We start from the raw sequence: 16002 nt of genomic DNA, 5'->3' as shown, positions 1-16002 counted from the left end.
TGCTCGGCCTCTGCAAGGTCATCCCGAGAAGCCGCGCTGGCCGATAATCTTATGTGTCAGCTGCTCTTATCAAAGGCCTAAATGTGACACTTCTTCATGGGCCAAGCTTTTGATATTGGCGGGGTTGTAGAAAGATAGAGACCTACTTTACCCCGTGGCGATATCTACATCAGCGTTGGGCTGCAAGCACCCTATCAGTACCTTAGGTCCTTGGTGTTGGTGTAGAAACCCGATGTCGGATATCACGCATATCGTGTTCCGCGCGGATGTTAGTCAATGACGGACTAAACCTGACATCGCAAATCAATCAAAGACGTTCTATTTCTATGAGTAAAGTTTACGTTTGATAGTTGATAACACGCAAGTAAGGTCACACAGCCTGTGGCATCGCATTGTGACAATGGTTTTGTCCCAGTTTAGAGATGACTAGAGGCTCTGCATCCGACAGTAATTGATTGTAGAGGGTATTCTATTTTGATTACAACTCCATGTCTGTGCCCCATGTTTCTTGAACTTCTGTCACGATTCGGCTCTACTGGAATTGGCTGAACTTTGGCTAAACTTCTCAGCTCAATGGGCGAGTCTTTCTCATCGTCTTCCACTTTTCTTCAACTTCTTGCGGGCCATTTTGAGACTACTTGAAGATATTGGATTCCGGGCAAGAGTGGAATTACATGGAGAAGGAAATAAAGTCTCGTCCCTGTGATGAAACCTTATTTATTCCTTACTTATAAGAGAAAACTCAAGTGGAGATCAACGTGGATCAAAGATTGAGATTGGAATTGCAAGTTTAAAGTCTACAGCTTAAAATCTTTAGTCTGTCTAGCAAGGGTAAGCCCCTTGTAACCAGACTCTTTGACCTCTCTGCACCGCCTCTGGAACTCCTGCGCAGATCCACCATATCTAACAACGCTCCTAACCTGCTTGCCCTTGATATTCGTATTGACACCCGTCATCCAACTATCCACCTCGTTGACAAGTGATCCCTTGCTGCACTCAAACACATGCTCCGTCCACGCATCCGCAGCCTCCTGTGTCGCCTCGGCATACGTGTACCCCTTATCACGGCAAAACTTCAACAAATCCACAACAACCTGTACAGCGTGCTCAATGTTCCTTGTCGCGTTGCCAAACGGCTGGTGCGGACCGAGGACCATAAACATGTTGGGCATGGAGGGCACCGTCATGCCGAGGAAGGTGTAGGTTCTGTTATCGACCCAAACGGCTCGCTCGCCCTTTGGCGTTCCGCTGGGCGCAATCAGTGGCCGTCCGTCTTTGCCTTGCCACTCAATGGCACTGAAGGAACCAGTAATGGCATCGAAACCAGTGGCATAAATCAAAATGTCGAGTTCGTGCTCTTTGCCATCAGATGTGATGATGCGGTCAGACTTGACCTCAGACACCGGGGCCTTCTTGAGGTCAACAAGGTGCACGTTGTCTTGGTTGAAGGCCTCAAAGTAGCCGCTCTCCAACGGCACACGACGGGTACCAAATCCGTGCGTCTTGGGAATTAGAGACTCTGCCACCTCCGGGTCGTGGACTCTTTGCCTAATCTTGTCTGCGATGAACTTGGAATACAGCTCATTGGCCTGGCGATCCGTGTACGTGTCGCTAAAGAGACCCTGCCACTTGCCGAAGCCCGGCTCGTTGTACAGCTTCTCCCAAAGGGCGGTGCGCTCTTCTTCCGTAACTTCCATTGACTTGCGGGGCTCCGCCATGTGCATGAAGCCTGATGGTGTGGAGCGGCAGATGCCGAAAATGTTCTCATAGTCTTTCTTGAGCTCCTCCATCTTCTCTGGCGAGATTTCGTAGTTGCGCAAGGGAACCGTCCATGTTGCCGTTCTTTGAAAAACGCTGATGGACTTGATGCTTGGCTCCTTTGACAGTGCGGTGATGGTTTGGATGCCAGTGGCCCCAGTCCCGACAACGCCAACGCGCTTACCGGCAAAGTCCCGAGCAAGGTCCAAATCTGTCGGCCATCGGGATGTGTGGAAAGATTGGCCCTTGAAGTTTTCAATGCCAGGAATAGCGGGCAGTGATGGTGTCGAAAGAAAGCCGATGCAGCTGAGGAAGAAAGTGGTGATGTACTGGTTGCCGTCCTGGTCGACGAATGTCCAGTTGTGGTTGCTGTCGTCCCAGCGAGCTGACTTGACGGTTGTGTTGAACTGGATATATTTATAGAGGTCGTTTCTCTCCGCGAAACGCTTGATATACTTGTGCGTCTCGGGCTGGGGAGAGAAGGCCTCCTTCCAGTGCCATTCCTCCAAGAGACCCTTGTCAAAAGAGTAGCTGTAGGACACGGACTCGCAATCGAACCGGCATCCGGGGTAGCGGTTCCAGAACCACGTTCCGCCGACATCTGCACCGTTGTCGAGTACCTTTACCCTGCAATCGGGCATCTGTTCTCGGATGTGGTGCAGACTGGCAAGGCCGGATAGGCCTGAGCCAATAATGAGAACATCATAGTTCTCCTTCACAGGGGTCGGAATAGAACCCATGATTGCGGAGGGGGTTTGAAGAAGTAAACTGAAATGTGTCGAGTTGGATTCTGAGAGTTGTCTGTAAGCACCAAGTGTTGATAGGGATGTTTTCTTGATGAAATTCTTCTTGAGCTCCAGCAATAAAGTCTTATTCATCGAAGTCTGTTAGATGTCTAAATAGCCCACAGCTCGTCCTTGAGAAAAGGCCTTTCTCTTAGCAAATAGAATCCCGCTGAGAAAGTATCTGCACGACTTTCCCGTCGCATCTTCCACTGCATTAACCGCCCAAGTTGTTCACTTCAAACATCCCGATCCCGCGTGGGGCTTATCTGAAGTGGCGGCCCCCGAATCGGGGATGACTTGCCAACTCTGGATTTGGGTGGTGTTGACCAAAGTTCGCCTATCGGGCACCTCCCCCGCACAGAGTCTCTTTCAACTTCAAAGTCTCCTCTCACTTTGAATGAGGGCATTCCCCTGGCTTTTAAACTACACTACACAATACGACCACGTACACCGAATCCTGTCCAGTGCCTCAAAGGTGAACCTTGTGTTGGTATACACGTCAGCAGGGCAACCGTACGGTTGGAACGAAGTGTCAATAATGGTCTATTATTGCTGCGTCTGGAGGTGGAAAGAGGAGATTGTGGGCAGAGCCCACGATCTCCCAGAAGTGGTATATAAGTGAAAGGGCCGTTTGTAAGTGCCCATACCGCCTTCCAGATCCATCTTTTCTGCCGACTGCTCAGAGATCCAACACCTTGTCTGGGCTGACCAGGGAGACCAACGCCGATACCACCTAGTGCCGGCTCAGCTCTCTGAACGGAAGATATTACAAGTCTTGGAAAAGCATGGATTGAGATAAGTTCCAGTCGTCCCTGTTCCTAGCCCATCCGAGGTATTAGGCGACTTGGCGAAGATACGAAATGTAATGGTGTCGAGTCAGATAGGAAAGCTTTCCCAGCTATCAGACGCCAAAACATGTACCCCAGGTTTACTATGGGGTCACCGGGTTCGTTCGCTATTCCCCCGCTCTTATCAAAGGCCCCCGCTCCAATGGATGCGCTAAAGCTGCGTTACACATTTCGTTGCGCCCTATTCGTATCTTTCCGTGGACATTCATCCCGGCATGTTGGTACACACCTTGGCTAATATGTTGCCCTCAGCCCCTTGATATAACTTTCCATAGTTATCCATTTGCGGAGTCCAAAGTACCAGCAGTTGATATCGCAAACGTTCGACCTGCGCCAAACCCTTCTGACGTCCTCCCTTAAACCAAACAGGAAGTGGAATCCCGAGCCAACGCTGGCTCGCCCGGAATGGCCGATGCCAACAACTCCCGACTGTCTTTGCCCAAGGACGCAGACGCCCGGCGCAGTCGGTCCTTTGGCGGATGTGGAACTGTACGTAATGCCACCCATCAACGCTCGTGAACCTGTGGAATCTAGATAGATCGTAGGCTTGGACCAAGGCGCTGACTTGCTTCAGTGTCGAAACCGTCGGATGAAGTGTGACGAGGGTCGGCCGACGTGCTCCATGTGTAGAGCCTCCAACCTCACATGCAGCGGCTATGAGAAGAACATCTTTTTCGACTTTGAGGAGATTCCGAGCGTCGGAATGGCGCGCTTTAGGAGGCCCTTGTTGACAGAATCGGAACGCGAGTCAATGAGTGACGAGCTCGTCTCCAGCATTCCGCCGGCGCTGACTCTTTGGCACATTGCCCAAATCGAGGACGAGTGCGAGAGAACACCACTTTCCCAAAGCGTTCAAATCAGTCGAGGTCCTTTCGGGGCCTTCAGAGTACATCGACTCTCATTGGAATCTTCAAAAGCTGCCCCCGAATCAAGTCCAGAGTCAAACAATCCCACAGTCGGCAGCCCTCCAAAGGCCGCGAAAGAGATTGGCGAGGACAGTCCCGGGGGAGCAGACGAGGAGCTCATGAATTCATCAGACGTTCCTCCGGCACAAGAGACGACGCCGTTGCTTGGGCCTGCCCTTGACTGCTTGGACCACCGTCCATTAAGCCCTCTGACTGAGTGGTGGAACACGAACGAATGGTGGAACATGGGCGATCTCCCAGACGTGAGCAACTGGTGGGACACGCTCGTGGATCTAGATCGCGTACGCGATATAACTGATAATGTCTCGTTCACTGGTATTGAGCAATATCCGAGGGTGCCGATGCATGTCGCTTCTCAGGAGGTTCAAGCTTTTATACCGAGCATGTTTACAGAAACTCAGCCTCAGCAGCTGGCTACGCCAGGCAACTGCTCCATCGCCCCCACAATCGACTACGCTGTTCCTCACGATGCCGTCTTCCTTCTCAGACACTACTCTACAACAGTGCTCCGGGGCTTCACGCCTTTCCGCCACAGTAAAACGCCATGGCACATCCTATTCATACCATACGTCAAAAGTTGCCTCGCAGCACTGACTCTTGGAGACGACATGGACCACGCCAGCCTGACGGCATTCTACGGTACTCTCGCCATCAGCGCCTCCAGCCTCGGCGGCATTTCCAACTCGCGCAAGTGGTCCGAACAGGCAAACAACTATAAACAGCGCGCTCGTCACCACGTCCGGCTCATGCTGCAGACAGCCTACGATGTTCCCAAAAAGGCAAAGTACAAGTCAATACTGACTGCGTTCCTGACCATGGTGCAAATCTCAAGCGTCTCCGGTAGCCGTGATCAAGTGGAGTGTTATCTCCTAGAAGCGGAAAAGTTTATACGCGTCAAGGGGCTCAACAGGAAGAAGTCTCGCAAGGTGCGACTGCTGCATCACTGTTACGCGTTCGAGCGGGTCTTGCACGAGACCACGTTTCCGGGGAGCACGCAGTCTCCTCACCGTCTTCACGTGCGCAAGGTGATTGAGACCAGCAACGCTAGCGCATATAGCCTGGATAGTCTGTCGTTCCAGCTGACTAGCTGGAGCAACCTCGACCAAGAAATGCTCAAGGTCAAGGGGCGGGAGGAGGGGGAGAACGATCTCCACCTCCAGATCCCGGGTGTTTGGCTCGCGACGCTGTATCCGGAAATCTTTGGTATTCCAGAGATCTACATCTTCCTCCTGTCGCTTGTCATAAGGCTGGCTCGGTCAAAAGAAGACCCAGAGTACTCGAGTCCCGCGGGTCTCAAAGAGTTCATGTTCCGCGCCAAGGCAGTCGAGAGACGTATCCATCAACTCAGGCGGCAGCCCGGGTATGTGCTAGCAGACCTGCCGACCTCAGACCCGGAGCTGCAGCACTGCCAGCAGTTTCTAGATAACCTCTCGCAGGCCATGCAGCTGGCCCTGACCATATTTTTCTATCGAAGGGTGTACGACGTGGAGGCGGACATGTTACAGGATAAGGTCGTCGGTGTCCGGGATTGCTTGCTGCGGTTCGAGGCTACCGAGTCCGAGATGGGGTACGGATCGGCTAGGCTGGTATGGCCTGCGGTAATTGCGGCGAGCGAGGCGGATGATGCAGGGGTGCGGGAATCGTTTGCACAGTTTTTCAGGGACTGGGCGCGTCGGAGCGGTCTTCGTATCTTCAGCGATTCTCTCGTGGATATAGAGAGGCGGTGGGCGGAAAAGGAACGTGTAGATAGCTGCGGCACTAACGAGGCCATCTTGGTATCTTGATATACATTTAACTGGCTGTCCTGCAGTGTCCGTTTTCAACTCCGAAAATGATTTAATGTGTAAGTAGGTTGCAGTCTTGCATCACATGATGGAGGACGTGCCTGGATTTGTTGTTGAGCGAGCAGATAATGTTCGACTTACCCCTTTGGTGGGGTCTTCGCCACCTCTGCATGGGGGATAAGTTTCCTATTCTGTGCGAGCTTCCTACGTGTAAGTTCTCCTCCAGATACCCCGTGCTACCTCATCAGAAACAATCTCCGCTCGAATACTTGCCTATGAAGTTTGGCTGTCGCTATGCCGCAGACTGGTATCTCTACTTTATTAGAGGGACGAAGGAAGGCATCAAATATGCTTGTTCATAGTAGAGACTAACTTTTCGCAATCGTACCCTGGCACACATTTACTTCACGCGAGTACTATTTTCCATCACACCATGTCTTCCTTCCAAGGCAAAGTTGTAAGTCAGGTAAACTACCCACCTCTTCGAAAAGCATACTCATGTCATCACCGGGTAGATCGCAATCACCGGCGCCGGCTCCGGCATGGGCTTGTCAACGGCCCAGCTCCTAGCCTCCCGCGGCGCTAAGCTATCATTGGCGGATATCAACGAAGACTCTCTCAAGGAAGCAATCTCGTCTCTTGAGGATAGTGCAAGCCACATGTACGAAGTTGTCGACGTAAGGAAAGGCGATGTCGTCAACACTTGGATTCAAAATACAGTCACGAAGTTTGGGAAGCTTGACGGGGCTGTCAACATGGCTGGCGTCATTACCCACGCCACTCCCGTCGCGGAGCTCACAGACAAGGATTGGGATTTCGTCTTTGAAGTCAATGCTAAAGGTGTCTTCAACTGTCTGAGGTCCCAATTAGGAGCCATGTCTGCGGGAGGCAGTATAGTAAGTTCCTTCTCTATTTCTGACTTCTAGACCGGCTGCTCGCCCGTTCCTCTGGCTAGGCGTAGTTCCAGAAGCTAACATACAATTTCTCATCGCAGGTATCTGCGGCCAGTGTTTTCGGCCAGTTTGGAGCTCCTGGCAACGCTGCATACTGTGCCAGCAAGGCAGCTGTCATTGGCTTGTCAAGAACAGCAGCCAAAGAAAACCAAAACATTCGTGTGAATTGCGTGTCACCTGGTAAGTCCTCTCTGTCCTTTCGCTTTCTCTCCCTGTGGTATTATCTGCCTCATTGCGCGTAAACTTGGGAGTGATACAGAACTAAGCTAAGTCCACTCTACAAGCTCTGTCAACACGCCGTTGTCTCGTGGAGAGAATCCAGAAGATGTGAAACGCGGTCTACAAGTAACCGCGCAGAAGAGAAGAGCAGAGCCTATTGAGATTGCTCGCGTTATCGCATTTCTTCTCAGTGACGAGGCCTCTTTCGTCACAGGAGCTGTGTACAATGTTGATGGCGGTTGGGTTTGTTAAGCATCGTACTGTTGAAGAATGGTGCTTGTCTTGGGCTTTGTGTCTGAAGGAGACTCATGAATTTTCGTCAACGAATCTCTAGATTTGATTCAAAAGACAACCCTCCACAATGCAACGCTTGAGATGAATTTCTGAGGCCACTGTCATGTTTGAATACACGTGTGCCTCAATGTCAGTATCTGAAAATGTTTGTACTTGATAGACCGACGATAATGACCTCCGCATACCTCTTGTAACACCCCGAGAATGAGCCACTCCCCTGATAGCGGAGGACTACTAGCATTGTTATTGCGTAGACTGAAATTGATCAAAGGTTGAGGTTAGAAGGCGAAATTTCAGCTTGGGACATATATGGCTAGGATATCGATGTTTCGATCAAGTATGCCTCAGGGAAGGATTAAGTGTCTTCCTAGAGGCTACACTTTGGCACATGAGACATCGGAAACGGCGATCCTATTGCATGGTGCCGCTGTTGATGTTCGATGGTGACCGTAGCTTGAGGTCTGATGCCTGGTGGATGTCATTCAGCCCAAACATAACAAGACGAAAATGCGGCTGAGGAGAAGTCCAATTTTCGAGCAGACTCCAAGGTCTCCTGAACTCGTTATCGAAGGCGATGAAAGCGCATGTTGCTGGAAACGTTCGATTACAATTTGTGCTTGGTGGGGTTAACCTGTCAAGATGACACCTGAAACTGGAACCATCGAACTCTCGCAAGAATGAACCGTATTCTCACCTAAGAATTCTCCAGAGGAATGAACAAGTGAAGACAAGAATCTGTCACAACAGATTGAAGGGGAGAGACCGATCCACCTCGCATGAAGCACCCTCTGTTGGACCTCGGCCAGACCAAGGACCGTTGTCCAGACCATTCCAGTGCCAACAACGGCAATGGTCTAGCTTCCCAATCTCCATCAGAGTGCGGATACTAAAGTTTCAGGTACTGACGAGACCATTTTGAAAATACCACAAATCCCTTTGATGCGCCAACTCGGCCCGCATACGGAACGCTCAAAGCGGCTGACTCTGAACTCATAGACAGACATTGACAGACATGACTGCATGTTCGGGTGGCTCCGCTGTCAAGCCCGAACCCTTGGCATCACGTTTTGCCCGATGGGCCGCAAAAAAAAGGGTTGATACAAAACTCGCAACTTTTGCACAATAGGGGATAGCTCCAGTTCATCTGGTCATCAATTAATCCACTCGACTCGCATTGCAGAAACCTGGCATGCGCCTCCCTCCTCCACCCCCAGACAACCCACCTGTTGTGCTTACATACCCCAAGTACCGGCCGGTCAGCGCATGCAGGCTGCACGACTCCAACGGTCACTCGGCGTGGCTGTCTCTCTTGGCCCTCGATGTGTACACCAATAAGAACCTACTTCTGACTTGAGTTGTCGACTTTGCAAATCTGACTATGCTGCACTCAATCTGGCCCCCCATGTATGCGTCGCCCGAATCGATCTAGTCCGGCCTCTCAGAGCCGAGGCATCCAACGTTGTCACCAAGTGAGGCGTTGCGGGGTGCTGCGATGGGGACTTCAAGATTGCAGCTCTCTACCGGCTTGGGTCAGTGTGTCTTGTTACCCCCGGGCTTGGGTCGTGCATTACCAAGAGACCGTTTTAGAGAGAGTGGAGTATATTCTGCGACAGATTGGTTAAAGTGGTAACCTCCTATCCATCGAATCTCCAATGAGGCCTCGGACTATAGCAAGCGCGGAAAGTCTTGGTAAAGGGGCACATCGCCGTTTCTTGTTGGACGAGACACATAGTCGAGTTGTGCTCACCAACAGAGACTTCCATAGTACGATGGGGGGGGGGGTAAATTCGAGGGGCATCGTAAGCGGGCATATCCCCCCCTCCCCTCATTCCAACATCACCTCTATGGTCTCTCTGGAAGTCGTCCAAGTCTTGTCCCGAGGTCTCTCGCAGTCTGCTGCAACCAAACAGACTCCCGGAGGTTCCTCCGAGCCATTCCCAATTCGATGTCCTGTCGCGAAATGGCAGCTTAGCCAGCTCTCACGTGGCATCGCTGTTCCTTGGAATTTTTGAAAGCATCTAGCTTCACCGACTACTGAACTCTCCCATGTATGATGTTGTGGGGGAATGGCTTTGATATTCAAGATGCGACTGGCGGATGAATCCAACGGCCGTCTCCACGATGTGATCATTGATCGAGCCCGGTTGGATCGCGCCTAGGTCTGGATGTGCCTCACGAACAAGACCAGCGAGGCGTGTGAGTTGCAAGACAAGGGTTGGGTACATTCTCTAGTTAGGCATCGAAGATGTTCAAGCTGTAGATGGTCCACGAAAGAACAGCAACCTCGAAAACAAGATAAATAGTCGAGCAAGATCCCACCGGTAGACTGTTGATATCTTCGTTTCATCAGACTCAAGCTCTCGCTCAGAACCTGAATCCTCTCTCTCCTTCGCTCAAAGCCTAGCCAGCCCGCTCTCACTCGAAGACCGTTCCCAACTTCCAGACTCCAAAACTCGTTTCCCAAAAACAAATCAGTCAAAATGAAGTTCTTCAGCATCCTCTCCCTGGCCGTTACCCTCGCCGCCGCGGCCCCAGTCGAAGTCGTCGACACCGGCGTCGCTGACCTCCAGGTCCGCCAGACGGGAGCGACCAGCAACGAGCTCGAGTCCGGCAGCAGCTCCGCCTGCCCCAAGGTCATCTTCATCTTTGCCCGCGCTTCCACCGAGCCCGGCAACATGGTAAGCCAGCCGAAGTTCTCACATGTGAGCTTGTAAAAGGCACACCGAAGCTGATACGGATCGAAAAACAGGGAATCAGCGCCGGCCCCATCGTTGGCGATGCCCTCAAGAGCCGCTATGGCTCAAGCCAAGTTTGGGTCCAGGGCGTTGGAGGGCCGTACAGCGCCGATCTGGCTTCCAACTTCCTTCCCCAGGGAACCAGCACCGTCGCCATCAACGAGGCCAAGAGGATCTTCACCTTGGCGAACACCAAGTGCCCCAACTCCGCCGTAGTCGCCGGCGGATACAGGTGAGTCAGACCTTAGAGACGTCCCCCCCCTCCTTTCCCTTTGCCCCTTGCTGATGTGGTACGACGAACAGTCAGGGAACCGCCGTCATGGCCTCGTCCATCTCGACTCTGAGCTCGACGATCCAGAACCAGATCAAGGGCGTCGTTTTGTTCGGCTACACCAAGAACCTCCAGAACCTCGGCCGCATTCCCAACTTCCCCTCGTCCAAGCTGTCTGTCTACTGCGATGTTGCGGATGCCGTCTGCTACGGTAAGCGAGCCTTGTTCTCATCTTCAGAGACGTCAGAGGAACCACTAACGCGTCTAGGCACGCTCTTCATCCTGCCCGCACACTTCCTCTACCAGACCGACGCGGCCGTTGCCGCCCCTGTGTTCTTGGCTGCTCGCATCGGTTAAGGAGATTAAGCACGCAAACAGATCCGGATCGACTATGATTCGGACGCACCTGGCTGAGACTGAGGGGGATTGAGAGGGAAAACTGCCTCATGTGAGCCATCGGGCTCGCTTGCTGGAGACGGAGTTTGAAGCACGGCAGCAGAAAGGAATATCGAGGACTAGGATTGGATTGCTGGAGCATGATACTCACTCATTTGTTGTCGCTCATTTTGTTTTCTTTCTTCACTTTCTTGCCACTCATTTAGCTTAGCTACCTCATGCTTCATAAACGCTCTTACGATCTGGACGAAATGCAAAGGATATTCTTATTGTTGCTAAGTGGGTATCATTGAATCAATATTTCAAAACAGATGCTATGCCAGAGATGTTGCGCCAAGTCTCATGCTTTCGCCCTGCCCCGGAGGAATGCCGCGTGCCGTTGAGAGTGATATTTGACGTCTGCCGGGTGTAGCGGGTTGTACACTATCCGGCACGTCTTACACTCCATAAAAGTAGGTTTCGAAGATAGGTTGATGGTCGTCTGGACAGTCGGAACAGGCTTTGATCGGGAGGAAGGTTTCTTCAGCTTAACCTGGGATTCGATCTTCCCGAGGTCGACAAGCTCGTTGAGTTTGTTCTCGTCGACATCTTGCAGCTCTGTAGCACCACGTGCTCTTGTCCTGCGAGTATTTTGTACTTTCCGTTCAACGATGACACTGCCTTCTTCGTTCTCGTCCTTTTCGCCCTCCAAAGGGTCCGATGTATGTGACAGTGGCGTGCTGTGTCGTAGCTTCAGACGGCGGGGTTCCTTGATCTTTCTGAAGACGGGAGGTGATGAGGGTGGAGTATTGACCAGCTTTTCCGAGTCGGACAAGGGGTCGGAGGCTTCCGTGGCCGAGCTTGACCGGCAGGGCTTGAAGTAACTCAGAATTGAGCTCTTGGGTATGCTGCTTGATGGCGGCGCAGATTGAGCGGGAGGCAGCCGTGGAAGGTCTGGCGTCCGCGTTGGTGGTTCGGCTTCGGCTTTGCGCTTCTTGAACAGGAGGGACCCGACTTCGTCGTCAGCTGCGCGCGTACGCTTGCTGTAGGTTCTGAGAGTACGTCTACAAGGCGTCAATTTGGGTTCATATCGACACATGCAGCAGGTTCCGTACCTTTTGTCGGCTGTTGTTCTTGAGGAATCTGGTCCAGAGCGCGGGCTTTGTTGCTTGGTGGTTAGCGACATTGATGAAGGTGCAGAAATCATGCGAGCGCGAACCTCGTATCTGAGATTTGGTCCATGCCTCCGGGCAAGAGAACAGAAGTTGTCGTCTAACGAAGAGATGTGCCGAGATTCAGGCGCATGTAGGTGTGATATGGTACGCGACGCGCGCGCTCAGAGTTTCGTGTGGCAAAGACTTTTGGCGTGACGATAGAAGCTGATTACAGTCGTGACGAAGAGAATTCGCTGGAGACAGACCGGAGGTCCAGAAACAATTAAGAATTATAGTATCCGGAAAAGAGGTACGTGAGGCCGAGGCTGAAGGGAGACGCAGAGGCAGTGGTTGGCCCCCAGACCGGGGGAGCATTCAGGTACTGTGGGCCCCCCACCCAAAGCGCGTCGCGCGAATTGACGTGCAGCGACGCGTACAGTCGCGCACTCCAAAACTCTCCCCACGCCGTCACGTGTGAGAGGTACTCTATTTGACGAAGCCTCTCAATAAAGTACAACTGCGAAAACACGATTCCAGAGCCTCGGACGACTTCTGCCGTGTACTTACAAAAGCCGTTTTGGGGCGGTTTTCTGGCCTTGCACAGGGATGTCGCCAGGATTAGAACAGCAGCGCTTTACCGGCGAGTGCCAAAATCGCAAACAAGACTGCCAAGACTAGTTCCATTTCGTGGATCCTACTGCCTACGAAAGCCCCTTCAGTCTTCGCCGTATGCCTTCGTCCGTATCTTGCGATTTCGTATCAAGAAGGGTAGTCGTCTCTCCGGCAGGATCGACCTTACTAACCTTACCTAACACCCACGACTGCACCACCTCTCTGATTTCTTCCGGTTCCTTAGTCTTGGACTTGGCCTCCCCTATCCTCCAAACATAGCCGGAGTACACGGCGACCTCGGCTATCAAGACGACAATAGCGCCCCCGAGCGTCAGGAATATCCGGGCAGTCACATTCCACCATCGGGCCGCTATCCAGATGGTGGCTGCGACACCAATGATGCTTATGAGGAAGTTGAGAATGACCATCATCTGCTTCTGCACGTCTCCGAGCGTCACTTCGTCATCGCCATTATCTGCTTCGTTCATGGGGCGGTTTACTTCGGCGAAGGCGTGTGCTCGGGCAGCGGCGCTGGGAAATTGCTGGGAAAAGGCTTCCATCCGGGACGGTTGCTTCAGCATGCGCTGGTACGATCTTTCCTCTTCATCACGTCGCAAGCGGGCCATCAGGGCTTTGTATTCGGCAGACTGTGAAGGCATGGTCAGCGACCCGGGGCAGAGTAAAAGTTGGCTGTCTTGACGTACTGGTTCGGGCTTCGGAGGTGGCGGGGGGATATACACCCTGGCGCCTCGCAGCAGTCCCTCCAAACTGAAGCCCTCAATGCCTTCCGTCTTCAGGTTCTTCCACAAATCTAGTATCTGGCCGTGCGTAATTGGGCCTCCGATTTTAGCATCCCTAGCAGTCGGCTCTCCGGTTTTGACTGTCGCTGCGGCCTCATCGGCAGTATCTGACGTTGGTGCCTGATCAGTGTCCTCTGGTATCGCCGCGATTCCCCGTCCGGATCTGACCTCAGCCAGCCTCTGCTGACCTTCGGCGATGGCGGGTGTTATTGTCATTCGTACCATGGCTGCTGATGTGATGGTGTGGCCTTGACGATATCATTCCGGAACGATGCGACTTGGCGATAGAGACATGCAGCGTCAAATATGTCAGACACGGCCAAATCGGGGTAATTATTCAGGCGTCGGGTCGTGCCTGCCACCGATGCAACGACCGAGGCAGCTTAGCTCCTGCTCCAATGGAAGCTCAAGTTCTCAGGCAGTGAGCCAATCAGAAGACCGGGGTCCCACCACTTTTCTCCAAAGATACGTATCCCCGGGGTCCGCTTCCCCCTGCCTTAGGTAAGGGGAGCACAGGACTATCACGGTACCACCAAGGGAAAGATCGGATCTGCTGCGTAGCTGCTGTGGCTTGAATTTCTCGCCGCGGGAGGGAAGGAGAAAAAAAAAGTCATCGGCTTTGTACCATCTACCCGCCTTTAGCTGCCAATTGCCACAACCACGAATCTTAAGCAAGGTCTACTTACTTCAGATGCTGTTGGACCACTTGGCGATTCTTTTGACACTCTTTTGATTCTCTCCAGACCACTACAGGAGCCATGCAGCTCCGCACGGGAGCAGCAGTGCTGCGCAGCACTTCGATAACGTCACGATCTCTCCTCTCCTCCTCTTCCTCCCGATGTTCGCAATGTCGACGAATCGCTCCCCTCGATGCTCGGATACCTCTGACCACTGCCCTATACCACTCTTCCTCAAGAAGGTCTTCAGCATGGGGCGCTGCAGTATCTGTTGCGTCCAACATGGCTGCGAATGCCGTCAACCGCGTGATCCCCAAGGGTGACATGCACATCGACCCTCTGCGAACAGTGGCCAAGGAGATGAAGTTCTTGACGGGCAACATCCGGAAGCTCCTTGGCTCCGGCCACCCTTCTCTGGATCGCGTCGCCAAGTACTACACACAAGCAGAGGGCAAGCATATGCGTCCTCTTATCGTTCTGCTCATGTCGAGAGCTACCGCCCTTTGCCCCAAAGGTCCTCGGCTCCAGTCTGCTCAAGCCATTGGTAGCGTTGATACGGCGATATCTCCCCCGAACATCCTCGTCGACGTCAACCCGAGCTCGCCCTTGACAAGCGCCGCTCCCGAGCCTGCCGAGACCGAGTCTGACATCCTCCCGTCCCAACGCCGCCTTGCCGAGATCACCGAGCTGATCCATACGGCATCCTTGCTTCACGACGATGTCATCGACCACTCCGTCGCACGACGCGGATCTCCCTCGGCGAATCTCGAATTCGGCAACAAAATGGCTGTTTTGGCCGGCGATTTCCTGCTAGGCCGCGCATCTGTCGCCCTGGCCCGTTTGAGAAACGCCGAGGTCGTTGAGCTTCTTGCCACGGTCATTGCCAACCTTGTCGAGGGCGAGTTCATGCAGCTCAAGAACACTGAGCAGGATGAGCGCAAGCCGGTGTGGTCAGAGGAGGCGCTCACTTACTACCTCCAAAAGACCTACTTGAAGACGGCTAGCTTGATTTCAAAGTCATGCCGTGCTTCGGCGATCCTCGGCGGATCAGACGCCGCTTCGGTCGAGGCAGCATATGCCTATGGTAAGAACCTAGGACTCGCCTTCCAGCTAGTCGACGACATGCTCGACTACACACGGAGCGAGAAGGAGCTGGGTAAGCCGGCCGGTGCCGACCTTGAACTTGGCCTCGCGACGGCCCCTCTACTATTTGCGTGGAAGACGAATTCGGAATTGGGTGCCTTGGTTGGCAGAAAGTTCGAACAGGAGGGTGACGTCGCTAGGGTAAGGATGCGCGCGTGCAGCAACAGACACTTGGATTTGGAGAACATTATGACTAACACGGTTTCAGGCACGCGAGCTGGTCCTCCAGAGCGACGGTATTGAGCAGACGAGGGCACTGGCCCAGGATTATTCCGAACGGGCCATCGCAGCCATCAGCGATTTCCCCGAGAGCGAGGCCAAGGACGGCCTTATCGAAATGGCCATGAAGGCATTGAAGAGGACAAAATAAGCGACTGACGGCGTTGGCCGATCAGAACTCTGTACAAAAAAACCAAAATCCGGAGTGCACGCATTGTGGTAATGTGCGCTCAACACCACTGTACAACAGACCTTCAGGGCTCTTGACAGAGTACATGTAACGATATTATACAACTAGACGGCGCGGCGTGAGGCCAAGGGGGGAATATCATCGGGTTAGAGATGGCACAGGACTTGAATGCAATACCACAGACAATTTCCCTTTTTTCCATACGCGAACAGGACTCGGCACATGCGTACGAGGGATGATCAGCTGAAGGGGAAGATGA

General features: G+C 52.8%; 7 protein-coding genes across 7 annotated transcripts; 4 read left to right on the top strand and 3 right to left on the bottom strand.

Annotated features, from left to right (window-relative positions):
* Positions 1 to 797: 797 nt before the first annotated feature.
* Positions 798 to 2498, bottom strand: BDP81DRAFT_328702 (uncharacterized protein; the record flags this gene model as incomplete). The annotated part of the gene is made up of 1 exon (XM_060585238.1): positions 798 to 2498. One exon carries the CDS (start codon positions 2496 to 2498, stop codon positions 798 to 800), a length of 1701 nt encoding a protein of 566 aa, XP_060441078.1.
* A 975-nt stretch (positions 2499 to 3473) lies between these two features.
* BDP81DRAFT_409421 (fungal-specific transcription factor domain-containing protein) lies at positions 3474 to 6132 on the top strand. Its single transcript, XM_060589077.1, has 2 exons — positions 3474 to 3880; positions 3966 to 6132. The coding sequence occupies exons 1-2, from the start codon at positions 3797 to 3799 to the stop codon at positions 6099 to 6101; spliced, it is 2220 nt and encodes a 739-aa protein (XP_060441077.1). The 5' UTR covers positions 3474 to 3796; the 3' UTR covers positions 6102 to 6132.
* A 162-nt stretch (positions 6133 to 6294) lies between these two features.
* Positions 6295 to 7611, top strand: BDP81DRAFT_356191 (uncharacterized protein). The gene is made up of 4 exons (XM_060586306.1): positions 6295 to 6558; positions 6617 to 6997; positions 7096 to 7238; positions 7339 to 7611. The coding sequence occupies exons 1-4, from the start codon at positions 6535 to 6537 to the stop codon at positions 7523 to 7525; spliced, it is 735 nt and encodes a 244-aa protein (XP_060441076.1). The 5' UTR covers positions 6295 to 6534; the 3' UTR covers positions 7526 to 7611.
* Positions 7612 to 10047: 2436 nt separating this feature from the next.
* BDP81DRAFT_328462 (cutinase) lies at positions 10048 to 10930 on the top strand (the record flags this gene model as incomplete). The annotated part of the gene is made up of 4 exons (XM_060585218.1): positions 10048 to 10245; positions 10317 to 10534; positions 10606 to 10784; positions 10842 to 10930. 4 exons carry the CDS (start codon positions 10048 to 10050, stop codon positions 10928 to 10930), a joined length of 684 nt encoding a protein of 227 aa, XP_060441075.1.
* Positions 10931 to 11119: 189 nt separating this feature from the next.
* On the bottom strand, positions 11120 to 12392 carry BDP81DRAFT_98593 (uncharacterized protein). Its single transcript, XM_060596552.1, has 3 exons — positions 12168 to 12392; positions 12064 to 12108; positions 11120 to 12012 (listed from the first exon to the last, which is right to left on the bottom strand). The coding sequence occupies exons 1-3, from the start codon at positions 12188 to 12190 to the stop codon at positions 11310 to 11312; spliced, it is 771 nt and encodes a 256-aa protein (XP_060441074.1). The 5' UTR covers positions 12191 to 12392; the 3' UTR covers positions 11120 to 11309.
* An 8-nt stretch (positions 12393 to 12400) lies between these two features.
* Positions 12401 to 14223, bottom strand: BDP81DRAFT_436105 (endoplasmic reticulum-based factor for assembly of V-ATPase-domain-containing protein). Its single transcript, XM_060591101.1, has 3 exons — positions 14201 to 14223; positions 13419 to 14142; positions 12401 to 13361 (listed from the first exon to the last, which is right to left on the bottom strand). The coding sequence occupies exons 2-3, from the start codon at positions 13737 to 13739 to the stop codon at positions 12804 to 12806; spliced, it is 879 nt and encodes a 292-aa protein (XP_060441073.1). The 5' UTR covers positions 13740 to 14142; positions 14201 to 14223; the 3' UTR covers positions 12401 to 12803.
* A 49-nt stretch (positions 14224 to 14272) lies between these two features.
* BDP81DRAFT_464068 (hexaprenyl pyrophosphate synthase) lies at positions 14273 to 15704 on the top strand (the record flags this gene model as incomplete). Its single annotated transcript, XM_060594108.1, has 2 exons — positions 14273 to 15475; positions 15543 to 15704. 2 exons carry the CDS (start codon positions 14273 to 14275, stop codon positions 15702 to 15704), a joined length of 1365 nt encoding a protein of 454 aa, XP_060441072.1.
* Between the last annotated feature and the right edge of the window lie 298 nt (positions 15705 to 16002).

This window comes from Colletotrichum phormii (genome assembly GCF_030913505.1).
Source record: "Colletotrichum phormii strain CBS 102054 chromosome Unknown BDP81scaffold_21, whole genome shotgun sequence".
NCBI classification, from domain to species: Eukaryota; Fungi; Ascomycota; class Sordariomycetes; order Glomerellales; family Glomerellaceae; genus Colletotrichum; species Colletotrichum phormii.
This window is presented reverse-complemented; position numbering and strand designations above follow the sequence as displayed.